This window comes from Urocitellus parryii, chromosome 5 (genome assembly GCF_045843805.1).
Source record: "Urocitellus parryii isolate mUroPar1 chromosome 5, mUroPar1.hap1, whole genome shotgun sequence".
Taxonomy (NCBI): domain Eukaryota; kingdom Metazoa; phylum Chordata; class Mammalia; order Rodentia; family Sciuridae; genus Urocitellus; species Urocitellus parryii.
Window position 1 is genome coordinate 206,153,204 of NC_135535.1, and position 21,864 is coordinate 206,175,067.

Genomic DNA, 21,864 nt, shown 5'->3' on the forward strand with positions numbered 1-21,864 from the left:
CCTCAGGCATCCTCTGGCCACTCGGAGGGGGGCAAAAAACTGCCAGCTCCAAGGACAGTTGGGAGGTTGAGAGGCAGAGAGGCAAGCACCAGGTCCTCGGCCACACACACCCAGTGAGCAAGAACAGGAGCCCAGACTGGAACCCGGGCACGAGGCTCCCGCCTTGGGACAGAAAACCACAACTAGGACCAAGCCCCTTACAAAGACCTGAGGCTCTTTAGTAGCGCGGGACGCTCTTGGTGGCAAAGCCCCTTAGTAAGTTTCAATTCTCCAAAGTCCATGAGAAGCAGCCTGGACACAGAGTTCTTCTATTTTTTTTTTTTTTTAATTATTGTAAAAAAACAAACTAGGGCCCAGAGAGGGTAAGAGATGCGAGTGTCCAGGAACAAGAAGACAATGGTTCTGTCTTGTACACCACCCCCTTGGCCTCTCCCACTGCATCGCCTGCCCCTCACCGAGCAGGGCATTTACTCCTAGTGCCACCCCACAGGAGTTCTGGGGTCAGACTTGGTGGCTGCTAGGACAACAATGACATCTCTTGGACGGAGTGTCTCAGGTACTGTCACGGGGAACCGCGTGTGAGACTCAGTGCTCGCTAGAGCAGCTTCCATATTCTCTAACTTCATCTCCCAGAACCTGCCAGAGCAACTGGGCTCCAAAGAACATTCACGTTCTGGTTCAGCTGCTCTATGGTTTCTGGCCCTCTCTTCAGGATGCTTCACTCTGGATCCACAGCTCTTTATCTGCAATTCTAAAACGCACAGGACTCTGAAATCCAAGGATTTTTCTCCTTGTGTTTGTAGCAAATTAATCTGACAGCAGAACCTTAACTGAGGTAACCCGAGGCTATTTATAATATTAATTTATTCCATTTAGTGTGAATATTCATAAATTTTATTGCAAAAACATCAGTGAGCTTAATTACAGGTGCCACCTCAGATCCCACTGGAGATATTGCACAGACTCATCTTGGTAAAATCTAAAGGGCTACTGTTGAATCCTGTTCAGTCTACAGAGTTTAGCATGCAGGATTGCAGATCAGTATGATGGGCATTTGATGAACACTTGTCACCAGACCCAGGCCTTAGATTTTTCCCCATGCTCCTCCAGTCAGTCCTGATAGCAGCCCCAAAACATGGGTGTCCCCTGAATGTTACAGATAGAGACACTAGTCACTTGCTCTGAGGATCTGCTAAACCCAGAGCCAGAGAAGCCGCATCTTGATTAAAATTCTACCACTTTACCCCTCACACTGCAGTACTTGGGCCTTCCTTCCCAACTAGTGTGAGTGTGTGTGCATGTGTGTATAAGTATGCAAGTGTATGCATTTGCCTGGTCAAGGTAGAGAAGTTTCCTGGGTTCCTTAGGTCACTGGGCTAGCAAATCAGGGACTGAAACTTCATACACCCAGGAAAGAAGAGAGGAGAGAAAATAGCTGGGAGTTTCCAGGGCTACACAGAGCTCTGCTGCCAAGACCACCAACCCTAACCCTGCAAATCTGCTCTCTGGACGCATGCACGGTTCACAGGGAAACGGGAGATCTCGAATCTACTTGTATCCCAGGGAGCCAAAGACCAAGGGTGGATTTGGGGCTGGGTCTTCTCTTGAGAACAATGATCTGCATTGTTGGAATCCAATGAAAACAAGGCTATCTCTTTTCAGCACCCAGATGCCTTCTCCTGGGGATGCAGGAGGTTCCACAAGGGGGCAGACAACTCGTGGGTAGATGGGTCCATGTTGGATGGCTGTTAGTACAGACTCTTTTGGGAATGGTGCACACCTTCCAACACCCATCTGGATGCATGACTGATCTTTGCCAGTGCTACACATTTGTTTTCAATCTTCTGAACTCTCTTCTGCAATGATAATTAATGTCAGACAGTGTATTTTCAGGTTAATGCAACCCTGCACCTCTAATAACTCAAAACGGAGATTTATCTCTCCACCATGACTCCCTCTTCATGCTTCAGCTCTTCGTGTTTACATCTGGTTTAACTTTTTCTAATCTAAAATAAATCAGCATGAAAAGCATTAGATTTTTCATTTAGATTCTCAATTGCTTTTTATTACTGAGATAATGTCCCTTATCTGATTGCAAACGGTGGGATTGTTCCCTTGTTAGGATCTGAATGAGGATGCCACAGTTCAGTCTTTCCGACTCTCCTTGTTCTCCTTCACTCTTGTTTTCAAGGGTAGTGAGTATCTGCTGGGGTTCTGATTGGAACAAATCCACCTGTGAAGAGGCTGTATTACTCCCATCATTCCTTCTCTGAGAGGTCCACCGCGAGTTCTCTCTTCAGTTTCCCCCAGGGTAACCCCAGGACCGCAGCACCCCATCTGGCTGCAGGTTCAAAGGAGGCCACAGGAATGAGGCACTTGGCTGGAGGGTCTGTGCAAGCCTCAGGCATGGGGAGGGGACAGTGACTCCCAAATGTGGGCATGTTAGTTACCCAGTTACAAAGCCAAAATTTACCCAACTGGTCTGTATATCAGAGAGGTAGGGGTATATCAGAGAGGTGGGTATATATCAGAGAGGTAGGTGTATATCAGAGAGGTTGGGGTATATCAGAGAGGTTGGGATATATCACAGAGGTAGGGGTATATCAGAGAGGTGGGTGTATATCACAGAGGTAGGGGTATATCAGAGAAGTGGGTGTATATCAGAGAGGTAGGGGTATATCAGAGAGGTAGGGATATATCAGAGAGGTAGGGGTATATCAGAGAAGGTGGGTATATATCAGAGAGGTTGGGGTATATCAGAGAGGTTAGGGTATATCAGAGAGGTAGGGGTATATCAGAGAGGTAGGTGTCCCCTGACTTCTTAAGTGTTCCTTCCAGCATGTTCTGTCATGTTTCCTACCATTTGCAAAATGTCCAGAAACTGAGTCTGTTCCCTGGACCACGTGGAATCTTTCCCTGGTGATTGTTCACCATGGACTCCCACTTTCTCTCCATCAGAGTCCTGCACAGTGTGAGCTACTTAAGACTCAATATGCTGAAGTCCCCTTGACTTTGGAACCCCTCAGCAAGTTCGGAGAATTCAATAGCTCACTCAGCTCTACAACTTTAACTCGAAGGTTGTTTTTCTTCTTTCAAAGCAATGCAAGAAGGACGAAGGTGCTCCGGTCCCTTGGCTCACCCACTCCCACGCAGCTCCTCCCTGTCCCAGGGCAAAAGACTTAAGATTCTACATGATATATATATATATAATTCTACATGATATATATATATATAATTCATACTGGTGGCTGCATTTTGAATTTTTTTTTCTCAACCAGACTGACAGCAACCTAAGAGGTGCCCTCTATACCTTGCTGTCACATCTTCTCAGACCTGGGAGAGCTGCTGACTTCTGCTAATTGCAGGATAACCTGATCTGGTCCTCAATGGCTCTGTCACCGCTGCACCACAGAGTGCTAAATGCTTCATAAGCATCGTGCAATCTCCATGGCAACTCTAGGAGGAAGGGTCTACTCCAGTCTCGTCTTCAGGGCAAGGAAGAGTATCCTTGGTATTATTATTCATAAGAATAGCAGCTGTGATCAACAGCTAAGTGTAAGAGGCTAAGCACGCACACTAAGCACTTTCCACAGGCGACCTTTATCTGTGCCCACAGCAGCACTTGAGGAAGGTACCTTGTGGCTCCGTTTGATATAGAAGCTACTGACATTGGAGAAGGCACAAATTCACAGAAAGTCACCAAGTTAAAACTGGCAGATCCAGCTATACCTGCATCAGGGTATACCAAGCTGTCAGCCCTTCGCTGTCTCAAGAGAACATTACGGATTTAATTGAGATGTTCATACTCGTAAGAGAAACCTATCACAGCACCAAACCCTGCTCACTGCGGGGTTTCCATTATGGGACATTCCAGAACAGTCAAGATTCTGGCAGCAGCAGGTGGGTCAGATGGTGCCAGGGGCTAGGTTGGGAGGGCTCCCAGGGCACAGGGCGCAAGGGGACCTCTGAGGTTGGTGAAGATGTCCTAGATGGCGATTTGGTACTGGTTATACCACCATCTGCACCTGCCAGAAGAAAATGAGCTGCTCCTTTTAAATGTATTAATATTTATGAATGTAAATTTTACCTTAATAAGGCTGACTTTTTAAAAACACTGATTTAGCTTAGAGTTGCACTTCAAGAAGCCCAGAGTACAAGAAATAAGACCCAGGAACTGCCCTCAGGGATCTCAGGGATCTCGCCATCTGGTGCAAGAGCCCACACAGAGATGGTCTCACACACTTAGAATTGTGTTCTTTAAGCACAAGCAAGGGCAGGGCCAACTTCATGGTGTGGGACTTGTGTATTTGCGCAGGTGGCCCATGTACTTGGATTAATGTCCCCATCTTGAGTGGTTTTTTATTGTGGTAAAATATGCATAACAAAAAATTCACCATGTTAACCATTTCGGTGTATAGTGATGCGCACTCACAGTGCTCTGTGATCACACAGCTGTCCACCTGCAGAACTCCTCATCTTCCTGAATGGAACCTCTGTACCCATTAAATAGTAGCCCCCACCCCCTCCCACAACATATCGCCTCCCTTCTTTCTGTCTGTGAAATTGACCATTCTGGGTGCCTCTTGTGAGTGGAGTTCAATGACATCTGCTTTAGGTCAGGGTCTTTGGCCCAGCAGAGTGTCCTCAGGCCCCTCGTGTTGTAGGTAGGTTAGTGCCTCCTGCTGATGGTGTCCTTTGACACATGCTTCTCTTTAATCTGGATGAAGTCTAACTTACTGGTTTTTTTCTGCTGTGGGCCTACACCTTTGGCATTGCCATCTTGAATATTTAATCACTTTGCCTTTGAACTTGAAGTGCAGTAGGGCCACAGAGGGAACACATGTCACGTGTGTGCTCACTGATTTCCTTGCTGCCCCTGGACATCAGGTGTCCTTCAATCATCGAGACCAGGTGAGCCCACCAAGGCTGGGAGTCGGGCAAGATCCACAGGGAATGGGGTATGATCAGGTGGCATCCAAGATGAATACCCAGGAACAGTGGCCGCCCCAGGCCTGGCCTTCCTGGACACAGGCCCACTTCAACACAGGAAGGAGGCAGGAGCTGGGAAGCACCAGTGGCCCAGCAGCCCTATCTTGCCCTTCTTACTCCTGTCACCTCCCGGGGTCAGCCAGCCACTCTGGGCAGGAAGGGGTGACCCTGCAGCCCAGAGCTGCCGCTCCTTGGCAAGCCCAAAGCAGACAGTGCCACCAGACGCGGTTAGATCCAGGAAGGAAATAAAGCAGGTGAGCTGGGGTTTGCAGTGCTTATTATTGCCTTAAGAATGAAATACACATATGCTCAATGAGCTAAAAAAACACAAATTATGTCATTTTGGCAATTCCACATATGAGCTAAATGCTTCTTTATTTGTGTTAAAAATCAGCATTGCACCATATAAAGATGAACAGTAGAACGCAGTAGTAATACAAAACTCTAATTTTTCTCTATCGAGATCACCATTAAGTAGAAAATTTAAAACACCATGAAAAATCAAGAGAAAGAAAGAATATGTAGAATGAGAAAGATTTATATTTTAATACCTTTAGAGATAGTTTTCCCTAGTTTTTCTTTGAACAAGGAGACCCACATTTTTATTTTACAATAGGCCCCACTAATTTGGTAGACAAATGTGGATAAATGGACATCATGGTGGACCTTTTTCACGGAGAGCCTTTGTATTTTGTTCCTGTATATGGGGAGCTCACAACACTTCCTTCCTCACCCCAACAGTGCGGACTTCAGCACACCGCATTCCCCAGGCTCTCCCGGGACCCTCTTTGCATGTCCATGTCCATCTCCAAGACCCAGTCCCCTCCCACACCTGAGCCAGCCCATCAGGCTGCCTCTTAGGAACTGCAGAGCAAGGCTAGGTGGCAAACAGGGCCAGCACCCAGAAGCCAGCCATGTCCAGACTCATCAGCCAAGAGTTGAGCACATTTGCAGCTAAAACAATGATTTTCTTAACTCTTGGTAAATACGGGGCTGAATCCAAGGCATCTGGGTCCTGGTGCAGACAAATCCTCTGGGTGCCTGTGTGCTGGCCCCGGCTAGAGCCTGCTGGGCAGGGAGTGGCTTCTTGCTTTAGCTACAAAAGGGTGAACAATTTGCTGTCTACTTTGAGAAATTATTTCCCTGATTTGCTTTCAAACCTATTTGCTTCTCTGATATATTATTTCTAAATCCTGGCTTTTCCCCAAGATACTCATTTTTTGGAGCTGCCTCAAAGTCCTTTTTGGATGGAGAGGGGATATAAATTAGACTCACAAAGAGGAAAGGAAATTATTTCACTACTTAGAATTTGATTAATGAAAAGAATGATAAAACAAGTGACCTCCAATTTGTGGCTTCGCTTGGGCAAGGTAGAGATGGTATCTGTCCATCCACCCATCCATCAGTCCTAAAAATGAGCACCTCTGCAGGGACCCTAAAGAGCCCCGAATCAAAGGAAGATCTCCCCCATCACAACGTCATCAGCCACCATGCACCTGGCTTCATGTTTCCATCTGAGACGCCATGTGCTTTCTTAATCCCTCATTCATGATACACCCCAAATGTCTACTGCAAGCCAGCCTGGTGCCAGGAGCACATGGTGAGACAAAGCAGCTCAATAGCACCTTTCCTAAGAGCTCTGAGAGGACCCAACACCGGCACCTTCAATTCCACCGCCTCCTGTCTGTTCCTTTTCTCCACAGATGCACAAATTAAGGATACACTTGGTAAGCAGAGAATGCAGACGATTCCCAGGAGTCCCAGCTTTGGTGTATGTGCCCTTCCCTGAGTGTGCAGAGAAGCTGTGAATAGAATGGGCTTTCACTTTCACCAGGAAGTTACATTACACAGTGGCAGAGTTTTGCAGACATAATTAAGGTTGCTAATCAGCTGACATTGATTCATTCAAAAGGAAATGATATCAGGTGGGCTGACCTAATCAGGAGAGCCTTTTACAGAAGGAAGAGGGATTTAAAGCAGCACAAAGTCTTCGGCTTAACCAGGCAAAAGAACGTGGCATACATGACCCGTGGCTGGTGCCACGGGGCAGGGACCTGAGGTAGCCTCTAGCAAGAGTGGTATCTGACAGCAGGAAAAAGACACATCATCACCACAACAAGAAACTGAATTCCTCCAGTGACCAGCTATCTTGGAAGAGGACCCTGAGCCGCATGTGAGAGCTGAGCCTTGGCCAGCACTTGATTCAGCCTAGAGAGGATTCCTCTCAGCCGAGAAGCCATCAGACCCACACCAGGACTTCTGACCTACAACACTGCAAAATAATAAACGGCTGGAGTTGTTCTCTGCTAAGCATGTGATCCGTTGTTATGCAGCAAAAGAAAACAAACACATATTGGGTTTTCCAGTTGTGGTTCCTCTGTGGCCGGTCAGACCTGAAGCCATCTGTGATTCTGCACCATGCGGACATCTGCCCAGAGATAGGAAGCTGCCTCGGCTGAACAGTGCAGGGAGGCCGTAGGCAACGAGCCCCAGGCTGGAGCTCCTGAGTGACAGCCCTGTGCATGTCACCTGGGGATGCATGTGACTGAGGAGCAATGCTTTTACATATATTCCACTCATTTTGGAAAGATTTAAGCCATTATCTCTCTCTTCTCCCCACCCGCTTCCACTCTAAGACTCTAATCATGTCTGAATCTAACCTCTTAATACTGGCCCATATGCCACCCAAGCTGTTCTCTCCCCATCTCCCTTTCTGCTCATTCTCATCTGCTATCACTCCAATCCATTAAAAATAAATAAATAAAAAAGTCCATTTTAACTGATGTCCTTTTTTCCTCCTATAGATCTTCTATTTGGTTTTCTCAGTATACATATTATCTATTTCTCTCTCCATTATGGTGAAATCTCCCTTTAAATCCTGAAATTTAAAGGAAAATGTATATTTATAATGTTTATAATAGCTTTTTAAAAGTTCTTACTTTATAATTTCATTATTTCTGTAACTAATGAATCTGCTTCTATTTACAATCCTATTTTCTGGATCCCTTGAGTCATATTCTCTGGACTCTTTAAATGTCTAGTAATTTTTCACTGGATGCCAGGCATTGTGAAATTTTATATACTGGTCGCTGAATTTTGGCATAGTCTTGTAAAGAGTATCGAGCTTTGTTTTGCTAACCAGTTAAACGACAGGAGGGGCTTGGTTCTTTCAACAGCTGATTTTTAAATTGTTATGGGATGAGCCTGGAGGGGCCTTTTTCTTGGGGACTAATTTAGTCACTTCCAAGCAGGATCCACTAGAGACTCTCCTAACTTGCCCCTGAATTCAGTGTGGGCCTAATGGTGGCGACTTGGATGATCCATGACCCTAAAAAGGTGCTGAGAATGGTTCATGTGACAGCCCCCTGGGAGCTGTTCCTTGCTGGTGAGCTCTTCTGGGTCTAGTCTTGCAGCAGTGTCTCCTTCACCACACACAGACTCAATTTCAGCCGGACTCAAGGAAATGGGAAGCAATCTTGCTGCGCCCGGCTTCCTCCGCTCAGGAACTGTGCCCTCAAATTCCAGTAGCATCCCTATCTCCTCGGTTCAGAGACTACAGAGTTCTACGGGGCTCTGCTGTCCTGGGCCACCACCGAGAAGTTGCCATTCTTTCTGCCTGAAGTGTCATCCCCTGGCGGGGCCTTTCCCCATCTTACACTCTTCCTGTGGAGCAGGGACCCTTCCAATCTTATGTGAAGGATGTGCCCAAGCACCCTTCTTGCTGAGCCCTCTTCCACAGCTCCATGGAGATACTGGCTGCACCCACCAGAGGATCACCAGGGCTAGGAGCTGTGCCTGCAAGCCCTGTGTCCCAGCCCCTGGAACAAAGTGAGGTTTGATATGTAACTTTCAACAGGAGTTCCCTCTGTAATTCCACTTCTCTTCGGGGAAGGCACAGAACATGGCACTGCAGGAGCAGAGTGGCGGGACCGTGCTGGAGGAGGCGCCCAGTGGAAAAGCCAGGGAAGGGCCACATCTGGTGCGCTCGCCTCTTGATCCTGGCGTGGCTGGGTCCCTTGTCTACACGGCAGGATTTTCTCCTTCTCCCTCCTCCCCCAGCACAGGCACACGACACAGATTCACAATAGAAGCAGGGAGGCCTGATCCCTCCTCTGCCACTCCTGACACTGTCACTGAGCAGCCTGCCTCATTGCTCGGGAACTCATAGAATTTTCTCTCTGTAAAAATAGGGCTAGGTTGGTCTCTGTGTCCTCTATTCTGTGCAGTTGGTCTACCAGTCTCTGTTGGCGCCAATACCATGCTGTTTTTATTACTACGGCTCTGTAGTATAGTTTAAGGTCTGGTGTAGTGATGCCAACTGCTTCACTCTTCCTGCTAAGGATTGCTTTAGCTATTCTGGGTCTCTTATTTTTCCAGATGAATTTCATGACTGCTTTTTCGATTTCTATGAGGAACGCCATTGGGATTTTGATTGGAATTGCATTAAATCTGTATACTGCTTTTGGTAGTATGGTCATTTTGACAATATTAATTCTGCCCATCCAAAAGCAAGGTAGATTTTTCCATCTTCTGAGGTCTTCTTTGATTTCTTTCTTTAGGGTTCTGTAGTTTTCATTGCATAGATCTTTCACCTCTTTCATTAAGTTGATTCCCAAGTTTTTTGTTTGTTTGGGGTTTTTTTTGAAGTTATTATAAATGGGGTAGTTTTCTCATTTCTCTTTCAGAGAATTTGTCACTGATATACCGAAATGCCTTTCTTTGATTTATAGGTGTTGATTTTAAATCCTGCTACTTTGCTGAATTCATTTTCTAGTTCTAGAAGTTTTTTGGTGGGACTTTTTGGGTCTTCTGGGTATAGAATCATATTGTCAGCAAATACTGCTAATTTGTATTTTTCTTTTCCTATGAATATCCCTTTAATTTCTTTTGTCTGTCTAATTGCTCTGGCTAGTGTTTCAAGAACTATGTTAGATAGAAGTGGTGAAAGAGGGCATCCCTGACTTGTTCCAGTTTTTAGAGGGAATGCTTTCAATTTTTCTCCATTTAGAATGATGTTGGCCTGGGGCTTAGCAAAGACCATCTTTACCTTATTGAGATATGTCCCTATTATCCCTAACAGACACCTCTCAGAATATGATATACAATCAATCAACAAATATATAAAAATATGTTCACCATCTCTAGCAATTAGAGAAATGCAAATCAAAACTACTCTGAGATTTCATCTCACTGCGGTCAGAAAGGCAGCTATTATGAAGATAAACAATAAGCACTGGCAAGGATGAGGGGAAAGGCACACTCATACACTGCTGGTGGGACTGCAAATTGGGGCAGCCAACATGGAAAGCAGTATGGAGATTCCTTGGAAAACTGGGAGTGGAACCACCATTTGACCCAACTGTCCCACTCCTTGGTCTATTTCCAAAGGACTTAAAATCAGCATACGACAGGGACACAGCTACTTCAATGTTTATAGCAGCACAATTCACAATAGCTAAGCTGTGGAACCAAACTAGATGCTCTTCAGTAGACGAATGGATTTTAAAAAAAAAATGTGGCATATACCCACAAGGGAATATTACTCAGCAACAAAAAGAGAATAAAATCATGGCATTTGCAGGTAAATGGATGGAGTTGGAGAAGATAATGCTAAGTAAAGTTTTCTCTGATATAAGGAGGCTGATTCATAGTGGCGTAGGGAGGGGGAGCATGGGAGGATCAGAAGAACTCTGGATAGGGCAGAAGAAAGGGAGGGAAGGGAGGGGGCACAAGGTTAGAAATGATGGTAGAATGTGATGGACATCATTATCCAAAGTACCTGCATGAAGACACCAATTGGTGTGAATATACTTTGTATACAACCAGGAAAAAAAATTAAAAGTAACATTAAAAATCATTTGCTATCAGCATTTTAAAAAAGGGGGGGCTGGTGAGTCTCACGCAGCTGTGGAGAGGATCAATGCTGCCCTTCAGGGACCAGCCAACACCAGCCTCCTTTGTTCCCACTCCTCCCCCCAGTGATCCTTGCACACCCTGGTCCTGGCCTCTAGCCCTCAGCTCCGACGTGCACCTGCCCCCACCCCCAACCCCTTCACACACCAGCTTCTTTCTCACTCTCCTCTGAGCTCATGGGCTTGCAAAATATTGGTCTGGAGCATCAGATAAGGGTTTTGGACCGGCATGAAATTGGGTTTCATATTAAAAACAGATTTTTAGGGTGGGGCTATAGCTCAGTGGTAAAGTGCTTGCCCAGCATGTGCAAGGCCCTGAGATCCAGCCCCAGCACCACAAGACAAGACAAGACACTTAGTTTTCAGGACCCTGATCCTCCCAGAGCCCAAGGGTCTGCATTTTTAGAAAATTCTCCTCAGTAATCTAGATTATACTGAGGTGTGAGGGTCATTCAACCCTCCCCTGGTGGCAAAACCCCTTGTAGGAGATCAGAGAGGGGACCAACTTGCATCAGAAATGCCTGTTCATGCCCCAGGCTTTGTCCTGGCTTCATTGTGCAGGAATCAGAGAGGTATGAACTCCTCTCTCCAAGAATCTCCTGTCGGTGGCAGAATTGGCAGCTGACCACAGGGAGGGCTCTCGGTGGACACTGTGCATTGAACTCAGGGCCAACCTGTAACTCACCTCTGGGTTCCTTAACACAGGGGGATGACCCCAGGCCAGGCTGCTCGCAGCCCCGATCACCTGCCTCCTGGAGTGTGGGGATGAGGCCCAGGGGCTGTGGGGCTGCTCACATGGCACCCATAAAGCACGCGTCACAGCTGGCCCAGGCCCAGGGGCCATCTCCATGCCATGGCTCTGTGGCAGGGTTGGAGCTCAGGGGGTCATGATGATGCTGCCTTCATTCTGGCTTACTCCTTCAGATAGACTCTCTCTGTAATCCCTGAACAGCCCTGTAAGGTAGATGTCACCATGGTTCTCATGATCATGAGTGAAACTAAGCTCAGCGAGGACAAGGAAACTGCTAGGTCATTCACTCATCAGGACCCCAGAGGGTCTCGGTCCAGCACACTCTCCCTCAATCCACCCACAAGCTCTATTGTCCGGCTTCCCCCTTCATCTTCCTGAAGAGTGGCCATGGCATCCCCACCAGTGCCCAATGACCCCGTGCAAATCCACCAAAACAATGTCAGGTGGATCTCACAAGCCTTGACTGCAGACACCCTGGGTCAAGGCACACTTCATCTACCACAGATCAGGGCAGGAGTGGGAGGCTTCAACAGGAACATGCTCCTAATTCCAGACCCGACCTCCCCCACCTTCCAGGACATCGACCTCTGACAGCAGACAACTGAGAGACAGCTGGTGCATGGGGACTCACAGATTATTACTTTATCCCCTTTCACCTCTAGAACTTCCCCTTCCTGCTGTTAGATAGAAGCTACCAGAGATCGCCAGTCCAAGCTACCGGCCATTGCCAAGGGAGGTTGGGCTGTGGAGGCTTCTAGAAGGAGCATTAAGCACTTGCAGACAGAAGGCAAGGCCCAGGACGGGGCAGAGACTCATGGAGACACTCACTGTGAGACAGGTTTCTCCCAGGCCTGCTCTTTCCAGGGGGCCAGGACTTCAGTGCGGACCGGTCACCAGCACAGCCCAGCAACATCCCTTGAAGACCAGGACTTCAGGAAGAAAAGTGAGACTCGGGGGACTTTGATTTGGCTGAAGCTCTTCAGCTTGGTTGGAAAATAGGTAAAATTGTTTTGTACCTTTCGATAACTGGCAGGAGAAAGGCAATGTTTGGTTTTCCTCCTCTTTTTCTTCATTCCCTGAATCAAGTTACCTTGAAGCCCAAACACTTAAAACTTGAGCACTCTCATGTCACAACACCCAAACCTGCTCCCAGCCACTCACAGGCCATCATCAGAGCCGGAGCGGAGTGTCCCAGCCCTGGGAGAACACCAGAGTCACCGGGCAGACATCTGTGTCCAAGATGGAGTAGCCAGGCAGGAGCTGGGCCACAGGGTTCCTGGACACTGGCCAACAAGCTGCACAGGACCGTGACCCCTGAGAGGGGAAATGAGAGGGGGGGCCCAACAACGGTCCCCACCTGGAGCAGTCTCCACGCTCTGGAAGGGAAGCTCCAGAGACCCAGGGGCCTCTCTGAGCAGGGGTGGCAGAGACAGGAAGCAGGTGACCATGCTTGGTGAAGAGCAAGGAACTTCAAGGAAAGATGACCAGCAGTCGACAGGGACCCAGGGGTCTTTGGATAAATGCTGACCTGCACCTGCTTGAGAGAAACAAAGAATAAAAGCGACTAGGAAAGCGGTAGGTCAGACCATTGGACCCCACACAGAGCTGGGAAGAGTTCACGTCCCCACCAGCCCAAGTGCAGGTTGACCACGCCTGCCGCATCAGGTAGACTCCTCAGAAGGGTCACGTCTTAATAGCAGAGCTGACTTAGGCCGAGCCTCAACACCATGGATAATCCTCGGCTGGAGGGAGGGAGCTGCCCTGTGCCTTGGCAGGGTGTCCACAGCATCTCTGGTCCCCCTGCTGGAGCCAGGGGCATCTTCCCCCAAGATATCCCAACCCCAACTGCTTCCAGACACTAACAAATATCCCCTTGGCGGGGCACAGAACCATCCAGCAGTCTGACCACTGCTCTGAGTCAGACCTGCTTTGGACCTCAGCAGGACCGAGCTGTGGCCAAGAGCTTGACCTCCAGCCAGAACAAAGTTCAACACCATTCACAGGAATACCACCAAATCAAGATACAACCAAGCAGAAGTCACAGTGTATCAAATCCAATTTTAAAACTGCCTGGTCTGCAAAAGAGCAAGGCAAGACAACCCAGGTCAGGAGGAAATCCCTCAGTAGAAACAGGTATTTCAATGACAGAGACCTTGGAATGAGCAGAGGTCGACCTTGGAGAGGCATGGCCAAATCATGACCTCCAAGTACAAAAGCTTTCCCTGGTTCACCTCGAGATGAAGCGTGTTACAGGCCATCGCCTATCAGAAGACAGATGGCCTTGGCTTGCAAGCCCCAGCCTATGCCTAGGGTCACAGCATCTCTGCAGTCAGCTCAGAGCCGCTCACCCGTTCTGGGGACACAAGCATATCACGAACTCTCCGTGGCTCCCTCCTCAAGCTGGTGAAAACGCCCGTGCTCTGCTTCCCAGGGAGCCTGGGAACATGCCCACGCTTGCCCTGGGGACAGCAGGCAGAGCTCAAGTGTGGGCCTAATCCGTGACCCAGTTATGGCTTTGTTGATGTCTGAAATTCATATGCAGAGGGAGAACTGCCCTTAGCACACCATGTTCCTGTTAGTTAGGGGCATTTTAGAGTCACTGAGAGCTGGGCTTCGCAAATATGAGCACAAGACTCCCTAGCATCTTGTCTGCTTCCCGCCCTAGCTCCCTCCTAGCAAGCAACTTTTCTCCTGGCTCCTGCTGCAGGCAGTGGAAGGAAGGAAGAGGGTGGTGGGGGAGCGTCCCTGGGCCGCAGTTACTCTGCCAGTCCCAAGTGAGAGGAGGATTCTCCAGGCATTCACATCAGGCTGTGGTTTTGGAAAAACCTATCTATAGGCCTTGCTCTCAACTCCAGCAAATCCGCAGATTCTCACGGGGAGAATTTGAAATCTGTAAGGTTTTCACGGGAACAAGCCTCCCCAACTCACTTTTACTGGGAAACCTATTAGATGAAAGAAACAAGTTTATCCCAGTGAACCTGCTCCTTCTTCACCCCATGGGATACTGTGTGGTGAAGCCCAGGGCAGGTTAAGGATGGGCCTCTGAGCTATGGAAGAGGAGTCACTGGGCCAAGTCCAAGGGCAGCACCCAGAGGCTGTTAATTGGGCTCACTCATCTGTTCAGCTTGGGAAATTGAGCAAGGAGGTTTGCTTCTTCCTGGTTTCCTCAATCTAAATGCTGTTGACATGCCCCAGTGGGAATAAGAAGACTAGTTCAAAGAATATGGAATAATTTAAATTCTGAAATGTTTGCTACTAAAAGTTGAGCAAAGCTCCAAATTCAGAGGCACAGATCCTGTCCGATGGTTTTCACATGGGCCTGTCCCCGAGCCCGGAAGCAGACCCCGCAGGGACCACCTCTCACACCCTAGACAGTGAAAGCAGCCAGTGGCTGGGTCTGTTGTGGGGGAGGGGCCTGGACTCATCTCACACTGGTGGCTCCACTGTGGGCTGTGAAGGATTAAGCCACAGAAAAAAATGTAGCTGTGGCAATCAGCGTATTCCAGTATTTTACAACCTCCTTTCAAGGTGCACATCATCACCTTCAGTGTGGCCGTAATATTGAGAAAATAGATGAAGTTTATGCATGAAAAAAAGCGGGAATGCAAGACAGGTTTAAAGTAGAGCCATGAACACTGTTGTAAAATGCATGAAACGATGATTCAACAAGTTTTTCCCCCCTCTGGAGGACTGAAAAATAACCTCAGTAAAAATTATAGAAAGATAAAATTCTGTCCCCATCTGATTAATTACTTGTGAATAATAACATCTCTGGTTTCTTTCAATTATATTCTAATTGCACACCTTTTGCTCTGGTTGATTGGGCAATGAAGTAATGAACAACTATTACTGAATTTAATTAACACCATTATTTCTGTGGCCTTTCCATCTCTGTTGTGAACATGGAAATTCAGACTCCCGGGGCTGGGGCTGGAAGAAGCCTGCCATGAACCCTGCTAAACCTGTTCCTTCCACATTGAGCTGGCTCCTTTCTGCCAAGCATGGGTAACAAAAGACCTGAAGTATTTGCCAGCATTCATGAGAAAGCTCTCCTAATAACAGCATCAATATTCAGAAAGGTTAGCTTTTCATAAAGCATTAGCAATTTGCATGTTGCATTTATCAAAAAGAGATGGGCAACTGAGCTACCTAGGAGTCAATTACAATGTCATTCATAATTTATTCCATGTACAATAAAGAGCTGATCAGATTTCATGTGTGTTTATTTTCTGAAGATAGTTGCTTGTGGCTGATACCAGTTGCAGAATACAAATACATTTTAGAGTAATGTGTCTATTTCACTTGGACGTTTTAAGTCTCCAAAGTTCTCCTTTTTACAACAGAGTTTCTATGCTTGGAAATGAGAGCTCACCCTCAAAAAAATAGAAGTCTATCCCAGACGCATCTCATTTTAACTGGATCAAGCAAGCCATACAGATTCTCCCAAATAACAAATCAGGAAACAAATAGGAATTTGTTTTTAAGACAGAGCTGACAGAGCTAAAAATTCCTAGTTCACAGAGTGCCCGGCAGTTTCTAAATGTGGATACGATGACCCACTGCAGAAGCCTTTGGAGAGCTATTAAATGTTTGTAAATGCAGATGATCGCCGTGTGTAAGTCACATTCATCTAATATGCACTCCCCAAACCACCACCAAGTTGCAAAAACTGGAATAAATTAAAAGATAAAAAATTCTTCTCCATATCCCCTGGGAAAGACTACAACATATGAGATTAACGTATTAGACCAGATCAACACCTGTGCTGTCCGAGGACACACCGCAGCTGCATCTCTTGGTGCGCAGACAGCTCCCCCCGAGTCCAGCCGTACCTCATATCTGCTGGCTGGCTGCTCTGCCGTCTTCAGGCCTTGACACAAGTGGATGATACAAACTTTGGCCCTTCTCTGGGAGGGAAACCAGTTACTCTTCACCAAATCCATGACCATCACATGGTTTTTCAACTCTGTGCTGAACGTCTTTATTTGAAAAGTCTGATCAGCAGCCGTTCCCGCGTGGCCAGCAGCGAGCCCCTCCCGAGGAGAGGTGCTAGGCGTCCCGGAATGCAGCATGACACTCGGAATCTTGTGACTTCAGTGAGCTGGCCCGGCAAACACAATTTTCTTTGTTTCATCCAGGTATTGAGTGCAGCAGGAGGGGTTTGGGAAGCGCCTGCTGGGGCATCTCTGCATTTCCCCTCCACAGCTGCGCTTCCGAGATCCCGTGGCGAGAGTGACCGACGTGGACGCAGAAACCTCGCAGGTGATCTTTACAGGCCACAAAAACCTTCTCAGGCTGTGATCTGACCAACTCCAGTCTCACCTCACGCCTGAGCCCTTAGGTCACTCTGTTTTCTCTGATTTCAAAGAAACATTTTTCTTTGCCGCTGCATTCAAGTTCTGAATGCAGAATTTGCCTGGTTACCAAGAGGCTCAATGTGCTTTTCCGTCTCTAGGCCCTTCAGTCCAAATAAATTATTTACAGAGCTCGGTACAAAGGAACCAGGAGGGATAATTGCAGCTTTTCAGAATTCCTACTTTTTCTGGCCAGGACTGAAAGGAAAAAGTACACACTGCCTACTGACACAAAGAGTGTCCTCAGCCCTGGAGTAGATAAGAGACACATTCAAGGCATAGAGAGAGCTCCCCGGCACACAAGAGACGGCTGCGCGTGGGCACGGGGACCCAGTGCAAGTGCAAGAGGCTGCACTAGCTCCGTGGGGCTGTGGTCCCTCCAACACGGACGGCCCCTGGCGGGCTGAGCCTCGGTTTCCCCAGGAAGAATGGCGGAATAAAAAGGCGCTGTCTGCCACCCACAGGGCTGGTGCTGAGATGTGGTGAGCTGTAAATAAGGAAAGACCCCGTGTAACAGAGTCGCCATGGACCGGGTTCTCCAGGTACGGTAGCACATATTCTGCCCAAATTATTTTGCACAGCTCTCTCGCAGCACATATCATACAGTGCCATGTGGCATGGTGGTAAAAATGATCGGAGTCTGAATTCCAAATCATTCAGAAATGCAGAGCAAGACGCACGTCCCACTTTTTATGTTGCATGTTTGGGTGCCTTATCTATCGGCTAGTATTTTAGAGGTGAAAATGAGAAGTCTGGATCAAGGGTGTGCACCAGGAGGAAGCAGATGACAAGCACTCAAATGGTTTCAACTCTTCTCTGAAGGCTACTTCCTTTTGGCTTTCTGCAAAGATGGACCCCTTGAAAACCCAATTCACCTGCCCGTATCGCAAGCCATGGGGGAGGCTGATGAAGGGCCTGGACAACTTTGCTGGAAGTGGACATGCAGATCCTTGCCCAGCACCTTACTTCTTCCTGCTGTGGGTTGGAGCTCTGCAAATCAGCTCAACTAGGACTTGGGCAATGGCAAGCTAAACCTCCACCTTCAGAGACAACAGAGAGGTTGAATCTGAGAGTAAAACATGGAAAAGATAGAGGAGACTTCAGAGGCCATTACAGCCTAGTGCTTCATCTGAGTGTGAAGAAAGACAGACCATGGAGATTAAATGTGGGCAAAATTCAGAGCGGTGTTCCCTGTTTCTTCAACAGAACACGCCCGCTTCTACCCGTGGTTCTCCTAAGGACGTCAATGCCAGTGTCAAGGCCCAGCGGGGGGCAGTTTGATGCACTAAGAGCCATGCAGGAAACTCCCCAGTGAGCTACACTGTGAGGTCCATCTTGGACTTGGAAGATGGCCAGGGAAGAAATGCGGACAATGAAGAAAATAAACAAGGACCTCAAAGAAAGAGGGACTCTGCCTCCTGTTTAGGCCTATGAGGGCCAGTGCCTGGGCCCCCAAGTCACCATCTGAACCAGTTCATGGTGGTGGCTCTGTCCCCAGAACCCTGCAGGTCTGACAGCACCACCACACCATGCTGAAGGACCCTGGGCAGGTGGAGGCCACCAGGACTGCCCACCAGCTCTCCAAGACCAGGGGGGAGAGGTTTGCTGAGGGTTGACTGACTGACTGCGAGTGAAGGCCACGTGTCACAGGCTGTCCAGAGGTTCCAGAGTCACCAAGGCTCTGGGTGACTTTTCCCTCTCCATGGACTGCAAGTGGCTGGTATTTTAACTGGCCAATGTGGCCACAAGAGGAAACTGCAGCATGGCCTTGCGAAGGCCACCAGAATTCTTGGGCTGGATAGAAGCCTTGGGATCATAAACCAACCCCCTCATACAGGGAAGAAATGGAAGCCCAGAAGGAGGGAAGTTTGGCTAAGGGGTGAGCAGGCTGGAAAGGGCCCAGATGGATAGCTGGGGATGGGTTTGCACGTAGGCCCCAGCACACTAGCATGTGGTGTGGACACGGCCTCTCCCCTCCAGCTTCAGTCCCTCTTACCCACAAACCCATGGCCATTCTAATACTCTGGAGCTGAGGTATCTGCCCAGACCGTGAGCGGACGTTTGTCAGGAGAGAGCAGCTCCCCACCTGGGGCAGGCCCTCCTCCGGCCCAGCAGGGCGGTGCCCTCCACAGTGCACTCACTGTGCCTCTTGAAGCAGGTCTCTGAATCAGGAGAGCCGAGCTCCCTCTGGCTCTCACAGCGCCCCCTCGGGTGCCGTGCGGGCTCTCCTTGACTTGGGCTCCCTGTCCATACCCCAGGAGACGGACCTAGCTTCTGTGGTGGGCTACCGTGAGGACTCAGGAGCTGGCACAGTGCAGTGCGTGGAACAGAGCCTGGCACGGTGTCTGCCATCGCCCAAGGGGCAGAGACCTTAGAAACAATCACAGCTGGAAGCATCGTTTTGATACTTAAAATAAAAAATTGCTAAGGACAAAGAGGAACTGCCCTCATCGCCAGGACCCCCTGTGCCAGGCAGTGGCACCCAGAAGTGGGCAGGGAGCCAGCCTTGACTTCCTCAAATGAGAAGCAGAGACAGCGCCTGAGGAGACTGCTGAGGGCAGGAGGTAGCCGCTGTATGGGAAATGGTTTTATAAGTAATGTATCTTTAGAGTCTTTCAGACGCAGATTTTTAATGCCAGCACCAAAATACAGCAGGGGACCCTCTTTTGCAGGAACGCACCCTGAGCTAGTTCCCACTCATAAGACCCAAAGTCAGTCTCTGAGCACGAGGGAGCCAGGCAACGCCCTGCCACTGCGACCCCTGACTCTGCTCAAGGACACGGAATACTTTGTGGTGTGCTCAGAGCCCTGTCCTTGGAACCCTCCCCTGCCTCTATCCCAACGTCCCCTAAACCCCCATGGGAGCTGGCCTATCTTACACCACTGCACGCCCCACTCACGGGCTGGAAAGGGGTAGACATCTGGCTCAAATGGGGCTAGTTAGACTCTATCCTCATGTGGCCTAGCTGTCTGCATGCCCCCAAATTCACGTATTAAAGCCCTGACCTGTGTGTGGGAGAGGGTTCTTCAGGAGGTGGTGAGGCTTAAATGAGTCCATGAGGGTGGGGCCCTCGTGATGGGATTAGTGGCCTTAGGAGAAACAGAAATCTCCTCTTACCTCCTCTCAGAAACACACGTGGAAGGCTACGTGAGGACAAGGTGAGACGGTGGCCACCAGCGAGGCAGAAACCATCATCCTTGGGGACCTACTCACCTGGTACACTGACCTCAGACTTCCAGCCTCCAAAATATGGGAAATACTCACCAAGCACTTAAACCCCAAGTCATGGCATTTTCTCACGGCAGCCCAGGCTGGCTGAGACAGTCCTGGAGGACCTTAATACCGGCTTCACTTGACTGACCTAGGGAGGGACACCCAGCCCACAGGGGGCCAATCCAAGGCTCTCCTGGAGCACCTGGATCCCAGGACTGCACAGGTATGGGAGGCCGGCTCCATGAGATGGCACGTGTTGGGGACTGTTGGTGCAGGTGGCAGCTGTCACAGAGAGGCAGCAGTCAGAGATGGGAGCATTAATGGTGCCAAAGCCCTGGCTCCTGCCCAACCTCATCCTGTCTGGGGTTCATGAGAGATCCTGGTGCTTGATGAGCCTTTCCCCATAAGACGTAAGTGACTTGACTGGGGTTCTACACTCGCAACAAGAGAGCGTGGCTATTCTTTGAAAACCCACACATTAAAAGGATACAGAGTGCTTCTGTGCCAGGCCATGGCAGGTGACAGAGACCTAGCGATGAAAGGGGCCCTCCATATCCATGAGGTTCACTGCTCTGCAGTGGGACCGAGGCCTTGGCCAGCAGCCAGCACAGGAGCAGGTGCACCCCTGCGAAGGAGGCCCCGAGAACCCCTAGGAGAAGGGACATGGCGAGGGATCTGGACTGGAGACTGGCTGGCAGCTGAACTCTACGGTTGGCATTGCAGGGCCAAAGTCAACTCTAGACATCCCCCTCCACTCTCGTCACACATCTCGTCCTAAAGCATTCACGGCTGAGGATGGGGAGGCCGAAGTTACTGCTTGTTGCAAACAACTTCCTGGGTCCTCTGCTGTTCTTTTTCTAAAACAAGTAACTCAGTCAACTATAAAAGTGAGACCTCTGATCTTGTGAACATCCCGTAGATGTTACCATTTAATTTCCTTTAAACTAGTCCCTGGGGTGACAGGCGGAAACTAGCATGGTCCGTGATTACCATCCAATGACACCAAATCTACACCAGTGCACCTTGAAATGTGTTTACTGCTGAAATACACGGAGAATGAGTCCATCCCTCCCCCTTGCTCCTGGTACAACACGCGGGGCTGAAGGATAGGCATTGAAGTATTTAAATAATGAATTATTCAAAAAGAAAAGGAACTGCAGGTACCTGATGCCAGAAATTCATGCCTGTGAATTCTTAATCTGTTCTCCAATGGGATTAGCATTTACGACTGTGAAGGATGTCCTAATTATGCAGCTTCAGAGTTGATTTTCTGCAGGGCCTACGCACATCTAAAAAGCATTAGGCAACAATAAAAACAGATGACTATGAATTTCGGAATTCATAATTTAGTTTCCCTTTTGGGGGGAAATGACATTTTTATTTATGGGCACTTCACTCATCAGGTGGCTCCTGAAGTTCTTCTTCCTCCGAGGCCCCCTGCTCACGGCCCGTGCATCTGATCACCCTTGTGAGGAAACAGACACGGAGGCGATCCAGGCTGCAGACAGGATGGTGCGGCCATTCCCACGTGTCCCTGGGGCTCCGGCACAGGAATAAGGCAAGAGGACCAAGGATCCTGTGGCTCATGACAGGATCTGTGCTGTCAGCCGGGCGAAGCTCCATGATCTCTCGTCACCCATCTTA

The 21,864-nt window shown here is 48.7% G+C and overlaps 1 protein-coding gene across 2 annotated transcripts in view; it reads right to left on the bottom strand.

Annotated features, from left to right (window-relative positions):
• The window catches only part of C5H10orf90 (chromosome 5 C10orf90 homolog), a 191,491-nt gene extending 174,767 nt beyond the window's left edge, over positions 1 to 16,724 (bottom strand). For both annotated transcript variants that reach the window (XM_026384308.2, XM_026384307.2), the window contains exon 1: positions 16,485 to 16,724. In XM_026384308.2, coding sequence (XP_026240093.2) covers positions 16,485 to 16,724 — 240 coding nt within the window. The remainder of the gene's footprint in view (positions 1 to 16,484) is intronic.
• Positions 16,725 to 21,864: the final 5,140 nt, after the last annotated feature.